The sequence below is a fragment of the Mycetomoellerius zeteki genome, unplaced genomic scaffold (genome assembly GCF_001594055.1).
Source record: "Mycetomoellerius zeteki isolate Tzet28-1 unplaced genomic scaffold, Tzet1.0 scaffold106, whole genome shotgun sequence".
NCBI classification, from domain to species: domain Eukaryota; kingdom Metazoa; phylum Arthropoda; class Insecta; order Hymenoptera; family Formicidae; genus Mycetomoellerius; species Mycetomoellerius zeteki.
This window is the reverse complement of record NW_017255975.1, coordinates 3,489,360-3,505,882: the sequence shown is the minus strand read 5'-3', so window position 1 is coordinate 3,505,882 and position 16,523 is coordinate 3,489,360. Positions and strand designations below refer to the sequence as shown.

Below are 16,523 nucleotides of genomic sequence, written 5' to 3'. Positions count from 1 at the left end.
AACCGTTCACGAGTGTAGTCGTCAGTAGTCGACACCTGCTAGCTCACTAACAGCGCTTTAGTGTGTCAAGTTGCCGCGATAAAACCACCTGCTCAAGGATGCTCCAAAGTTTTTACGTCGCTCGATTTAGATTGCGGATTACGTTACGGCGCTTACGACGGAAGATTACTCGAAATTACCGGATCGCGTACTGAGTCCATTCACCGAGGCATTATTTCTCTGCAGTTATAGCGAATCTGATAACTGCTGTGACATACATAAAATTTCTCTATTTATCTATCTATCTAGCTTTCCTACGAACGCTACAAAATAACATCGAGGAATTAGACCATCTGGTTAATAAATAATAGACGTAAAGTGATTTACGTCGCGGCTCTTAGCAACTTCGAGTCTCTCTCGTATTAAGATATATTTTCATGTCGATACATTGAACGTACGAACGTAATGCATAAAATATCTCGCAAGCTCTCGTTATACCGTGATAATCAATACGTACTTAGGACCGGTCTGTTGGGCAAGCTCGAAACCACCCTGGGAACCCTCCATGTCCTGGCTGCTGGAGATGCTGAAGGTGAATCTGGCCACTCCGTTGATGGCTGGAATGCTGAGACGCTGAAATCAGAACGCAGAGCGCGTTAGTCGTCGTCCTCTTAATAAGATCGCATTAAATTACAAAACGGCGACCTATGCGGCGATGTATCTGTGCGTATAACGTCTCTGCACGGATCTGTTGTATATATCTCTCTTTTTTTTCTCTTATAGCTGCAAGTATACCCGCCATATATAATACATGAAGTTCACCTATGTATCTGTTCAGCTATCTATTTAATGTCTGCCTCATTGTTCGTCAATTTCACTTACTTCTCTCTTTATTTCTCACTTAAACTAGAAAGTTTTACGAAACAATAATGTTTTCAACGTGTGCTTCTAAATTTAATTCCACTCGAACCGTTTCATTAAATAAAATATTCATATTGGTATTTTCTCTAATTTCAACATATATTCGAATCAATAAAGCACATTAATGTCGCAATACTTAAATGCTAATCTAGATTTAATTCATACAAAAACAAATATATTTTCTAACGTTAAGAAATATATGGGTTCTTGGAAACTTACTAAAGCTTTTGTTATTGGTTTTATTTTTTTTTAAGGTTAAAATTGTAAAAAATAAAATTGTGAAATACAAAATTATTTCCAGTCGTTATTTAAAAATTAGGAAAAGTTCCAGGAATACCAGGATCCACATGTTCCAGTTATGGATTCAATAAGTAACACTGGTACAAACATCGCTAAATATTAATGTGAGTAGATAGTAAAATGACAAGGGTGCGAATTGTTTACTGCCGCATAAGTACCGATGACATTTATGCGTTTTATATTAAATTATATGGACCGAACACCGCGTCGAAGTATAATATATTCGCGATAACGTCATTTATATCGAGCGACAAGTCTCGGCTCGTTTGCGCTCCTCTCTCGCTCGCTGCATGTGCATTGGGCACGAAATCGATCCCCGACGTTGCGAAACGAGAACATTGCGGCGATAGAAGCGCGAAGCGTGTCGTCGTTTGCGGAATTAGCGCGTAATTCGCGGATAGCTGTCCCCGACGACTACCGATTATCGTCCGACGTCGAATTAGACCGAGGAGAAGATAATACCTGCGAGCGGAGCGCGCGTCTAGGAGTAAACAGATCCTAATCGGATTGTCGCCGGTAGCACGACGATGGCATTTCGATGACGCCGTCAGATTATAAAGGAATTCGAGCGATCTCGGATCGATGTAGCCGCGCTAAGCGCAAAGTGCAAAGGGCAGCGGGTTTAACTTTCAGGCCAGATTTCACGACGGTGATGGGAGAGTAAACTCAACTGTGGTTTAATCTTCCCTCTTTGGAACGTTATTATACTACTATTCCAAAGAGATAATAAAATATTATTTTTATATTAATTGTTTTAGACTCAACCAGTACTTACATACACGGAAAGGATAATTTTGCTAAATTATCTAAAAAAAGCTAGATGTACATAGATCTGAAGATAATTTTGTTAGACATTAAAATAATTACGTTGGTATCTCAAACATGAAGAGCAATGCTGTATAAAAAGTTTTATTCTATTTCTATTTATTCTAGCAAGCAGTTTGAACATCCCACATAATTATTTTAATGGTCCAACAAAATTATTTTCAAATTTATATCTAGTTCAATTGTTAGAATTTCAGAAAAAAAACCGTCCTTTCCGTATATAGTACACATAGTGTCATTTAAGATCTGTTTACGTTTCATTTGATTCGCGTTCTGTTTTGCGGTTAGTTTTTCTTTCTTTTTTTGTTCTGTTCCGTGTTTTTGCTGTATGATTTATCTTACCTTGTGCCGTAATTATCTTGTTTTTATTGCAGCATATAAATGTAAGTATTATAAAAAACCGTAAAAAATAAATGCAGTTTTGCTGGTGTTTTATTTTTTACAAATACATTTTTTATTTACACTCTTTATAATTATCCAATTTATCTGTAAATCAATTTTGTATGTACGCACAAAGTTCTTATTATCATTATAAAGAAGAGGAAAAATAGAAAAAATTTTGCCATTGCCAACGTTCGATATTTTATATTTAAATAATAATAAAAAAATACATATGCATTAATTTCTCATACTTATAACAGCATGTACTATATATGCAATGACCTATAAATAATTCTTTCCTTAACAAACGAGTTAATGCAATATTATCTTGACAGTATAGCGAGTAAAGTAAACATACATGTTTGTAAAGGCGTGGGAGTATAATGAGAGTAATATGCTGTAGTAAGTCGTACACATAGAAAAATACATACTATATGCAAATAATAATTACTTGTTTCAAGTATTTTAAAAGTTTATATATATATTTACAAATCTATTATAAGTTCATTACAAATATTAAATTTATTTAAAATAGATTCTAATTCCTAGTAAGTTTAATACTTTAATTAAGATTATTACATTCAAAACAAATTCGATTTATTTATTATATTGAGTAGTTTCTTCGATCATTTTTCAGAAGAAAATAAATTCATGTTTTAAGTACATAATAAGTTTTTCTATAATTTGTAATAAGTATATTTTAAAGTATATTTTAAAATCAAGAAAATATTCTTTGTCAAAGATAACAGTTACTTAAAAGGAAGAGAGTAAATTAAGAAATCATTTTTCTTAACAATAGAATATTTTTCTGTGTAAAAAATCGACCAATCATAGTCAAAGGAGGATAACCGACTGTGATTGATCAATTTCTTGCGGCTTACTACACAGTATTATTCCCATTGTAAACGGTCTATAACAGTTTTGCGTGTCCATCCTGAAAGTGCTCCTCCTAAAGCCAACGATATTGATTACCAAATTAATTAGAAATAAATTTGAGTAAACTTCGACGATTGCCCGTAGAATTGGCTGTGATTGACGCAAGTAAGCGAGATTTGCGTGACCTTTTTTCGCAAATCGATTTCGAACTCGATCAAGCGCAACTGATCGTTTCGCAACCTTTGCGTATACCGCCCCTCTGACTCGTTTCTCATTCCTCCCTCTGCCCTGCGTTGATCTACTCTCCTCCCTTTCTCCGCGTATTACGCATGCGAAATATCTTTTCGTTTTTTCTTGCATAGTTTTTACGAACGGTGTAACGCAACAATTGTGGGTGCATAATGTCATCATGATCCATAATTTGAACTACAGGACTTTAACAGCGACTGGACATCAGAGTGCTTTTGATTGATCCACCATTTCTTAACCATTCGCGTTAGTCGAAACAATATAACACATATTTTTTCCTTTCTCGAAAATAAACATTCTGTAATGTCTAATCTAATAGAATCTCTAGTTGAGAGATTTCCTTTTTATTGGGTCGGAGATAACATTATTGAGGATCTCTTCTGAGGAAGAACTTTTGTATTGTTATGCAATAAAACACACAAACTGGATGGATTTTATTCCCTTTGAAGTTCACTCCCTCAAGTTTATTACATCACACTGAGACTCAATTGAGTCTGAAAAATCTGAGAAGAAAAAAGAAAAAAAGAAGAAGAAGAATCTTCAGTTTAGACATGATGTAAGAATACAAGGTGTATATAACATTGCGCATAATAACGACTGAATTACTTTGATTAATTTCTGATCGATTACAAGAATTTGAATGATTATACATCTACGGGATACTGTTACACCTGATATTTTTTCATCATGAGTTTGAGGAACGGCAGCGAAATGACAAGACAGGACGAATCGATAAACAACGTTCTATCCACGTGGCGAGAAGGACGACGTAGGCGAAACGTGGATGATGATAATGATGACGATGACGAGACAACACACATGATGCTAGCGTACGTAATACTACTTGAGAAGCAGCAAAGAAGGGAAGGCAAGCACTTCTCTCACGGGCATTCGCGTATCGAGGCCATAGGGGCTCCGCGAGCTATCTCCCTCCCTTTTACTCCGATAGGATGGATATACCGCTGTCGTTGTCGTAGTTGCCGTCTCTTAAACGAAAGGTCGAATCGCGCAAGAATGCGATATGAAAGTTTTGTGAAGGGAACAGCGCGACGGGGTGTAACCGGGAGCGCTTATTTAAATTTCACTGCGCGCACGGAAGGACGGCCGGTTTATCTGTCTGGTTTGTTTGCCTGTGGCTGGACCTGTCTCGTCATAGCTATATCGTCCAAGATGAGATTCGCGCGAGATCCCATTGTGCGAGTCGTAGTACAAGTACCACCATCGGCCAGCCGGTTTGGATTCTCACGCCGTCGTTCAAATACATGGGAGACTCGAGATTGCATGAAGATCTCTCGATCAAGGGGAGTTCCTCGGAGATTATCATCCTTAGACGAACCTCAGTAGGGACAGCGATCCCTCAATCTTCTTCACAACTGGAGCCTTCTTTATAATAAAACCTGTTCGATTTTTCTAATTACTACTACAGCAGTTTAAGTTCGTAACATTCGTATCAAAAGGTTTAATATGTATTGCACTGTAATATCATATAATCTTGTTTTTGTCTCATTTCCAGTAGTCTAATGAAATTTTAATGGAGGATTCCGTTAGCAAATCATCTACACGGAAAGAACAATTTTGTTAAAATATTTCAAAATTTAGCTAGATACAGATCTGAAAATAATTTTGTTCGAACCATTAAAATAATTATGTAGGATGCTCAAACTGGTTGCTAAAATATCAAAATTTGTTGCAGTGTTGCTTATCATGCTCGAGATTCCAACGTAATTATTTTGATGGGCCAAATTATTTTCAGGTCTGTATATAGATAATGTTTGAAATACTTCAGAGCTAAACTATCTTTCCATTTATAATTTTCAACAATGACAAGAAAAAAGAACAAGACACGTCATCAACCTTGTATTAAAGAAAACCTGGGGGGGGATTACAAATTAATCGGAGAATCCACGGATCAAAGTTTATCAAGTTTCTTGGTATTATTACGTATAACGTCATTGAGCATTAAGAAACAATCATACTCTATTGATCATTTGTGTCGCGCATATACAAGATGTGACGAATCAAACAATGTGCAAACACCTGTGCTTCTCCCTCTTATTTAAATTTTCTCTCTCTCTTTCTCTCGATGTCAAATTGCATTTTTCGCAATTCAAGCAAATGCCGACAGAGGAATAATTTTAATCACCAACGATTTATTTCAGTGCGGCTTTCCACGAATGGTACAGATAGTAGTAGATCGCCCACCTACTCGCGTTGCCAGGTTGGAATTATTTCGGTTCTTAAGGCCACAGCTGAACGAGTAACGAATGAACGGTAACTGCCGTTCGTTGCATTTGTAACATTCCTGCGTGTCATGAGTCGCCGCCGACGAGTTATATCTCATCGCCTACCGGCGTGCCGGTTATTATACGTACTTGCGAGTAGTGAATCACGAAATTAAGTATAAAGCATAAATGAAAAAATATCAATACACTTTAAGTTCATCATAGAATCATAAGTCCGTTAATACATCGTATTTTACCTATTTATATATAATTATCTGAAAATTTTTGAGAAATTACTTAATAAATACTTTTGGAGATTATTTAATATTTTATTCAGACTTCATCGTTTTGCTATTCCTCTTAACAAATTTTGCACGATTATTGCTTGATTTATAAAATTAATGCGTAAATTTCACGTAAAATTTATACTGAGAAAAAATGAATCAAATTTTAATAAATATTTACTTAACTAGTATTAATTAAATATTATTTCCAGTAAACCAATATTTACTCATTAATAGCAGTAAATCAATATTTACTCATTAATAGCAGTAAATCAATATTTACTAATTAATATGTACTAATTAAACACTACTTCCAATAAATCAATATTTACTCAATAATAAAATGATGAGTTAAGTCAAATTAATGGTTTTTGTAACAAATAGATATATCCTTATATTTAGTAAACATTTATAATTGGTACTATTCAAACAAATCATAAAAATTTAATAAATTTTTTCAGTGTATCGTTTATAAATAAGAATATACGAAGAATGCACTACTTGACATTGGCTACAGCAGGTAAGATTCCGGAGGATCAGAGAGCTTCATCTGGCATGAAATGTCTATGAGTTTGCAAATCATGCGTAAATATTATCGTTTATAAACAAGAATATGCAAATAATTTATATAAAATATTTACGCAAACTTACAGCCTTGATATCGCCTACTGCTTATGAGATTCCAAATAAGAAACAGTAAGAGAAAAAGAGACGATAGACGCATCATGTTAAAAATTATGAGCGATTACGGTCGTCGGTCAGCCATATATCGCTGACGCGAAATACGGTGAATTTGCTAATGAGACTTATCTTCTCAATTTACACGCCGCCGAGTGGAATATTTGAATCTTGATTTATTATTATTATTATTATTATTATTATTAAATTCGCCGTAATCTCGCCGCGTTATATCCGTCGTTCATCATCGAAATCACGTAATCAGTGATTTATGAAGAACATCCAAAGCAGAAGAATATATTTTTGCGTGGCTCCAACAGCTTATTTATTTACAGATTTTGAAATACATGCATGTGTTTGCGATAAAGCGAAGTACAGGGTATCGCTTTCAAGGAACCAACTATCGCAAAAAGATGGATATTAATAAGGCTTATTTATTTCTTTATGTTGAACGTTATGTCTGGAACGATGATATACGCCGTCCAGAGTCCTTTGAAGAATCGGATAAGTGCGCACGTCATACGTATAATGGAATCAACGACTGACACGTGTGTAAATAATAATCTGGCATACGTCATAGGAAAAAGATAAAATGGCGCGTTTTCATTTGAAAAATGCGATCGACATTGAGAGACAACTTCGAGAGGATTTCCTCGAAGACGTGTGGCAACGACGCGTTAAAAATCAAAGATATCGAAAATCTTTTTTCATTAATTCTTTTGTTAATGCATGGATATCCGGATATTCATATCGAATTTTCAACAGCAAGAATATTTATATTTTCGTATAAATTTCAAATATGTAATGCCAATAACGAGCCAATTCAGGATATACATGTATATGAATTTATTGAGTTCTTAATATAATCAAATCAAATATGACGATAATTTAATAATAATAACAGTAAACGTTTTTTAATTAGTACAATTTCAATATACGTGAATTTTATTATGGTACCTCAAAAAACCAACTCTTCGAGCAACAAAGAAGTTTACAGACTTTATCTCGTTTTCACTTTTAGATTTTTTTGCGGGAACCTTGGGAAACACGTAGTAGTGAAAAGCTGAAAAATGTATTGATAGAAAGGTTAAGTAAAAAGTATTCTCCATTTACACAGTATTATAAAATAAAATTTTGTTTTATATATATATATATATATAATGAATGCTGTAAGAGAAGATTATAAATTATTCATTCAGTACACTGAAAAAAAGACATAGTTCACATAACACTAAAAATATTTGGTTGTGAGCAATATAGAAACATCATCCTAGTTATCTTTATGTGATAGGAATGTGTATAGTTGATACGATTTATTTACTTTGATGTGTCAACTACATCAATGTAGTTAGGCGTGATCTGATTTTTTTGTGACAACCAAAACTTGATTGGGGATCATTTATTATGGATAAGTTATATATCCGTATAGTTGTGTCAATTATAAAGCATGATGTAATAGGAATTAAATTATTAATAAGAATTAATTTCTTGTTATATCATGCTATAAATTAAGTTGCAATTTTAAAAAGCAAAAGTGATTCACCACGCTTACAATTAAAAATCTGTATATGTGAAATACCGTCATTGCTGCAACATAACCTAATCTAACCATTGTACTATGGTTCAAGCAACCACATAAATAGTTGTTCCATATTTTACTATTTAATCTGGTCGGCATCACCAGATTTCTGTATAGACCAATCATACTGTTTTTTCCGTGTATATTTCCTAATCGTTTATGTCTGTTTTTACAAAAATTTTGATCGAACATTTTTATTAATTCTCTCAATATTTATTTCTTTTTTTCTTCCGCCATAAACCTGATATACAATGTGCTCTTTGCTTCTTGTCTTTAAACTTCTTGCTTCTTATCCTGTGTCTTCGTTTTCTATCGTCTAGTAGAGATAAAAGTTGACGAAGTTTGGAACAGACAAGAAATACGTGACAAGAAATACGATTGTCGATGAAACAATTGGAAAGGGGAGAAAAAGACAAGAAATAGGAAGGAGGAAAAGATACATCGTAGATCAGGCTTTAAGATCTCTTCGTTGGAATATTCTTAAGCGTCGGATTGGTTCCGAACGAAGAACAACCGGTCAACTGCAACGGCCCCGCGTAATCGATCCTCAATCAGACGCGGGAGGGCAACTTTCACTGGGCAACCGGTGTCAATCGGGTATCATAGAAAAAAAGGAAACGTGTATGTGGGTGAGAGACATGCATGCAGCTGTGCATGTGTTCAAATGAGTGTAGATGCGCACGCATAAATTCATAACGAATTAGAAAAGCATGAGCATCAAGCCGGCGCGAGCCGACCTAGGGTACCGCTTATCACGGTGAACACACGTGACGACTTTAGACACGTACCTTGGAAACGCACGAGCGACGCTCGTGCACAGATACGGGGTGTGTGTGGGATTGCCAGGTGTATGATTTTAAATAATTTAAATGTATCGTGTGTCCGTACTTGCAGGGATATTAAGTATTTCTACTCTAATCTCGGTGTTTACTGTCTAGTGAATGAAACTTCTAGGTAATTTGTAGCTCCTACACGAAAAGAGAGAGAGAATGGTTTTATCTAATAAGTATTCAAAAACTCTTAACTAGATAAAAATCTTAAAATACCTAATTTTGTTGACTTATCAAAATAATTAGCTCAAGCTCGAGAGATAAATCGCTGAAGGCATTGCGATGTACAGATTTAGGGCATTACTGGGCATCACTTAAGAAAATTATAGGTATATCATAATAAGCGGTATGAGATTATGCATTACTAGGGCATTAATGGGCATAAAAAATTGGGCATTACTTGGACATTACTGGACATTAGTAGGTATTGATGTGCGTAATTTTGGTCAGCAGTTTACCTATTACTCAAGCTGGTTGTTAGAATATTAAAAGTTTTTGCAACATTACTCATCGTGCTTAAGTTTCCTACGTAATTATTTTAATGGTCCAACTAAATTATTTTTAGATCTGTAGTTAGCTAAATTTGTAAATATTTCAGCAAAATCGTTCTTTCTGTGTAGCTGGTCTTCGTCGTTGATTTCTCTCATTCAATCATTTTCATTTTACTCAATTAGTTTCTATCACGCACATTTTCATTTATTCATTCAGAAAAGACTTGAACATGTTTTATTATTAGGAAACAGACGGATGAAATGTTAGTCATTTGTTTTCCTTTAATATAACGAGGAGAATAATTTCAACAAATCGATTCCACCAGGTTGAAATGTTTCAAGAACCTGAGACAATTCGTTGTTGCCTCAGGTGGGAAAATACACCGATGCTTTTTCGCAGCCGTATCTCTACGTGCTCGATGGTGGAACAGAAATGAGACGAAAGATAAGCGTTGTATCCGAGAAACCGACTGTCCCTGGCTCAGGATGCAGCTCCATCTGGCACAAGGTCATCAACGTCATCGTATCGGTGCCTCTTTCGTCTGTGGGAAATAAAAATTAAAAAAAAAAAAAAGATGCGCGTATACCGTGCGCCTCGGTACAACCGAACCGATCGGTGACCTCACCATCGTATTTTTGTTTCTCCTTTCTCTCTCACGAATCCCTCCTCCTTTGCGCCGCCACCTTGCTCTGTCGTTCTTCCGAACACGCATACGTACGCAACACACACAAACCATATACATACAAATGACGTTAATTAACTAACTCCACCGACCGCGAACGGTAAGCACGTTCGATTCGCACGCGCATCGACGGCGCAGAAAATAAATCGCGCTAAGTGAAAGTAACATTGCGCCGGTTTCGCATCGACGAATCGTCGCGAAACGGCGCGCCACGATTTCGCGTCGCGTAATATAATCGGATGAAACTCGAAATATCAATAAATTCAATGTATTTCTGAAATAATTGGAAGAGATTAGGTAGGAATTTGGAACAAATCCTTCAAATAAAATAACCAAATCGTAAATCCTTCAAACATACGATCCTCACAAAAGTATGAAAAATGAGAATGTACCATAGTATATTATAAGAATTTATTTCAGGTACCAAGTTTCTTTTGTTCATAGGCTTTTGGACATTTTTACGAGCTGTGTCTATTCCCAGAGTTGTAAAGAGGGTGGGCGTTGAAATAATGCTAAAGGAAGTGAAAACCTGTTTTCATTCCGAATTACGTGACATGCGAAATATCACTCCGTTTATTCAGATACTTCTGTTCGGTTGTGAACCTCATAATTACCTAGGTATCTCATTTTTAAGACGGTGATTACGCACGATAAATTCTACTGTTGACGGGTGATAGTGCCTCGAAAGTTCACGAATTAAAACTGTGCTAAGTGAAAGTCGCACCGGATTGCGAAACCCGGTAGCGTGCAAAAAATTCGTTGTGAAGACTAGATAGACTTTAATGAAGTACCGTTTTTTTCGCAGAAAATCATATTGTTACGTCAACTAATAATAGTTACTGCTTAATCCATTTATGGAATGCGTTTACGTCCACGCCTTTAGTTTGCATTAAAAAGAAAAAATACGCGATTAAATCGATTTCTTCCTCCAATTGCGGAAAAAGATGTCAAACGGATCGCGAGAGATAACAAAATGTTTTACTGAATACTTTCGCGGACCTTTATGAAGACATGGGTTTTCTAGAGGTCATAAATATCGTATATATAACAGATGCGCATCGGTTTATAGCTTTTATCGGCTGAAGGAAGAGTATATCGATTCACAAAATGTATTTTATACACACAAAGAACAATTTTGCTGAGTATCTAATTAAAAATTTAGCTAAATACAGATCTGAAAATAATTTTATTGGACCATAAAATTAATAATAAGTAGAAATCCTAGCACGATGAATGACGCTGAAAAAAGTTTTGACATTTTAGCAACCAATTTAAGCGTTTTACATAATTATTTTGATAGGCTAACAAAATTATTTTCTGTATCTAGCTAAATTTTTAAATTTTCGCAAAAATCTATTTTTCCGTGTATGTACATTTTATTATAAACTTATATTGTTAAATTATACACAATTTTGAGTTATTTTTAACCATTTCTAGGCCGCTATTACTCCTATATCGACAATGCGGAAAAAATATTTGGTATTTATAACTATAATTACATATAACTATAATTATGGTTATATACTACCTCCGTAATATTAGTTAATAATAACTTCCGTAATATTAGTTAATAATAATAAAAATAATAGTTAATAATTAGTTAAAAATAAATGTATAGTTCTAGCAAATGTATGATGTATAAGCTGGCAATCTAAAATGACTATAATTGTAATTATTATTATAACCATAAAAATAGTTGAAATTATCATAAATGATTCAAATTACTATAATTTTATAATCATTTTTTGAAACAACCATATTTTTATAGTACAGTGTACTTTAACAGTATATGTCAACAAGAATGCAACGTTATATTATAAATTGAATCGTATCGATATGTAAAACGAATATCAAATCGCAAAATTATTTTCTATTATTAAGTGCATCCATAGAAAGGGCGCTTTCGCCTCTGGCACAACGAATAATCCGTTTGCAGTTGTCATCGCGCGTATACAGATACCTTGCAATGTTCGTGTAAACGATAGAACAAAATCATTCCTGGTGGGGCTTCCGGAGACAAATCCAGGGGACACATCGCTAAGCGTTACAATTCCGCCTGATTCCCACTCCCTGATATTACCAGAGCCGCTTCCGCGAGGGTTAGACGGCTCTTTAGACTCTTTAATTATTCAACGCCGACGACGTCTCTTCTGGAGAGATTTTACAACCGCCATGATTTTCCGAAACGACGGCGCTATCCGCCACACGTGCGATATACTGTCCGTTGCGAACGTATATAAGACTCGAGGCGAGGACATTCCCCGTTTGGAACTTGCAATGAAAACTACACAGAATGTGTAACCTTGTTCAAAAATACTCCTGTGATAATCGAATCTTTCCGTTGCAAAATTACGTTGCAAATATAGTTCGAATATACTTTGACCATTAGATACCTGTAAAGACGTAAGATTTCTTGCGGAAAAAAGGAGAATAATAGATTCCTTTGATATGTACTCGGAAAGACTAATGAGCGTGTCTGGTGGATTGATACTTAACAATGATTGATAATTCACTTAGAAGCTTCACTCAACCATCAGAAAAATTACATAATTAAAGCCGCAGCCCAAGTTCTTCGACTTTGCGACGCCAGTTTATTTAGCGGGCCTCCGCGGAGAGTTGTTTGTTACGCGTCAGTGATCGTCGTTATGCTAGTGTAATGCGTGAAATTATAGCGATTCGATGAGAAAAGATTCGTCTCGTTGCGATGCAATATATTGTATTGCGAAATACTCGAAAGGAGTTTCCCCCTCCTTCGTGCAGCGTTATTTAGAATTTTCTAATTGCAGATTAATAAAAAATCCGATAATAAATAGCTAATAGTCTCTCAGCTGTTTCTTTTCGCGCATCTCTTTAGTAGACGATTACGTAAACTTCGACTCGCTCGTTTGCGAATGGAAGAAACACTTAAGACGATTATGAAATTGACATCGCTAAAAGTTAATAGCTACTTCTAAAAGGATGAAAAGTAATGAGTGCATCTTGGCGTGGAGTGCATCAATGAGTGCATCTTGATGTGAAAAAAAGCTTTAACAATTTTTATGATTTTTCTGATCTGAATTTTTATTTGACGCGTTATGAAATGTTTCAAGTTCGTAAATCAAATAAACAATAAAATTTTTTAATAAAATTGACTTTTGTGTATAGTTGTTTATTAAAAATAGTTTGAACTATATTATTTACATAGAAAGAACGATTTTGTTAAAGTATCTAAAAATTTAGATAAATACAGATCAGAAAATAATTTTGTTGGGCCTTCAAAATAATTACATAGAAACCTTGAATGCCGCGAAAAGTTTTGACATTCTAGCAACTTTGAACATCCCACACGATTGTTTTCATGGTCTAATAACATTATTTTCAGATTTGTATCTAACTAAATTTTTGGATCCTTTAGCGGAACCGGTGTTTTCCATGTCTTCAAGCATTTATCAAAAACCGTTATTATGCTTTCAAAAGATGGATAAAGATCGTATTCTGCGTAAGTAATAAATTAGTACGTTTCCTGCGTAATTCTATTTTGCAAAGAAGAAATAAAATAGCTCTTCAGAGAAGACTAGAGGACACACATTATAGTGTAGTATATTTTAGAATATTTATGAGCATCTTAAATTAAAAAAAATATTAGCTTTTGCTAAAAAAATTCTGAACTGCTACTATTGTTTCGTTTCGTATTTTTCAAAATGGTGAATTGTTGCAAGCAACGATTGACAAGAGGCGACTTACAATTAGTATTCCTCACCCGAGAAGGACCTAGACCTAGTCAGACGGCAATTGCCTAATACGTCACAAATAATGCGCGGAATTGGGTTAGAAAGTTCCTCGCAGCCTTCAGTCGATCTCTGTTTCTGTTTCGAGTGAAAACAGTTGGTTACGTCGCCTAAAAATTGCGTATGGAAAATATTTGACAAGTCCAGCGCTCGCAATTCGTTCGCTGGTATCTTTCTTATTTGCTTTATAAACCTAAAATTCCCGAGAAACTTCTTACGTTCTTTCAGATTTATGTGCAAGCTTTACGCCTTCAAGGCGAAGGAATTATTAAAATTCATGAAATGAAATGTTAAAAAATCTTAGGCAATGTTTTAATTATTTTTTTTAATATTATAAAATATCGTGAGGTAAAAAAAATACTATTAAGATACTAGGTTGAAGATCGATAAATCATTACAGAGTTAATTAAATAATAAGAGAGAAATAATCTTATTTTTATTCAAGTGTTTTAAAATGCTAATATGCATTATTAAATTGATTATTAATGTAATTTATGATGTTATTTCCAATATCAGTCTATGATTGCGTTTCAAGTCCGACAAATCGATCAACGCGCAGTTTATAGAACTGAAAAATGTATTTACAAATGTATAATATAAACAGAAGAAAATATCATTCTATTGCTAAGAAAAGTGATTACTCAATTTACTTTCTTCCTTTTAAGTAATGGTTATCTCTAACAACGAAAATTTTCTTGATAATAATCTCAAGATATACTTATTGCAAATTTAAAAAAAAACTCATTATTCAAAACAATTTTTTTTTAAGAATATTATAAAATAAATCGAAGAAACGACTTTATATAATAAACAAATTGAATTTGTTTTAATTTAATAATCTTGTTTGAAGTATTAAACTAACTAGGATTTTCCTGAATATATTTTGAATAATTTTATATATAATACTTGTGATAAATTTAATATAATAGATTTGCAAATATATAAACTTTTGAAATATTTCTTTTGAAGCAAGTAATTATTACTTGCGTACAGTATGTATTTTTCTGTCTGTATGAATATTATCAAGTACCAAAATCCGCTTTGATCTGGCTGAAAATAAAGGATTCTCTTATTTGATTTATTTATCAGTCTGAATTTCACTTGGATTATAACTACGGAGTTACATGCAGTTAAGTACACACGCGACATACGGACGAGCGATTCGTCGCAATACCGGGTGCTAATTAATCCGATATGCTTGTCGCCCACGTTCGATGTTCCTTGCTCGTGTTGGCACGTCAACGATCATAAAGCGTGCGAACGAAACGAGCGATCTTGATAATTACGACGCTAATATAAGCAATAGCAAGCGTGATTACCGGTTGATTCGCAGAAAGCGACGTAAAGAACCGTTTAATTTGCACGTATTAGAGCACACATATTCACACCTTATCGCACACGCACGGAGATAATTGTTATCTAAACTCGCTCTCGCGGAGGCATTCTCGCAAATTATCTTGCGGAAAATCCAAGACGCGTGATCTTTTTTTTTACAATTAGCGCACCCGCGCAATGTCGTATCTATTAGTATCCAACGATAATTAACAAATTCCAGTGCAATTACAGTAGTTTGATCACCTAAAAGAAAACTGCTATTTTATGGCGCGGATTAAATTTTTATTAATCAATTTTAAATTCTTAAAGAAATGAGACGATTAATATCGAGTTTTTAGACTTTTTAATTTCATACTTTGAACTTTAGATTATTTCCAAGTCTTTTGAAAGGAAAGTGGATTAAATTACTCGTTACATTGAACTTCTCCGTTTCTCGCTGTACTTTCCAGTTCTTTGAACTCGTATGTCATTCGCGACGGAAGGCAGCGTGGTCCGGAGGAAAAGCAGACGCGATCTCGATCGACGGGGGGTTCAGTTGGTTTGAAAGAGAAACTCAGGACACGAGCACCGATGATCGGTCGATCGATCGACTCGAAATCGCGTAGATTCTGGTGCGTTCACATGGAACGGATTATAATGCCAGAGGAGGTTCCAGCTTGTTGAAATTCGCGTCCTTTTGGCGCGGGCGCGCCGCGAAAACGCGTCAACGATCGGCGATTTCAAATGCCATTGAGTCAACCACCGGTGGCACCTCGCGCGAGCCGATGACTCAGAAACGCATTATATTTATAGCGGCATACTTCTTCGTACTCCGCGAAGAGGCGGGGTGAATCACGCGTCGTTACGCGAAATCTCGCGCGTATATCCATGTCGTACCCACTTTCGTCTTTTCCTCCTCCACCTCATTGACCCCGAAGTAATGTAGTTAATTGTGGATAACGCGATTCGCGACGAAATGATTGCTGATTCGTCTCGGTCTCTCGCGCTTGAATTTATATCTTTTAGCAAATATGATGTCTGTATAATTTTCGTTTGTGTATTAATTAAGGTGTATAATCACGTAACATTATGTATCGGTCTAATTATTTATTGCTCACGCGACAACCAGCGTGACGACGACGAT

The 16,523-nt window shown here is 35.0% G+C and overlaps 1 protein-coding gene across 1 annotated transcript in view; it reads right to left on the bottom strand.

Annotated features, from left to right (window-relative positions):
- Window positions 1-16,523, bottom strand: part of Su(Tpl) (Suppressor of Triplolethal) — a 96,686-nt gene that overhangs the window by 6,121 nt on the left and 74,042 nt on the right. Inside the window, 1 exon segment of the mRNA XM_018450652.1 lies at window positions 497-612. Coding sequence (XP_018306154.1) covers window positions 497-612 — 116 coding nt within the window.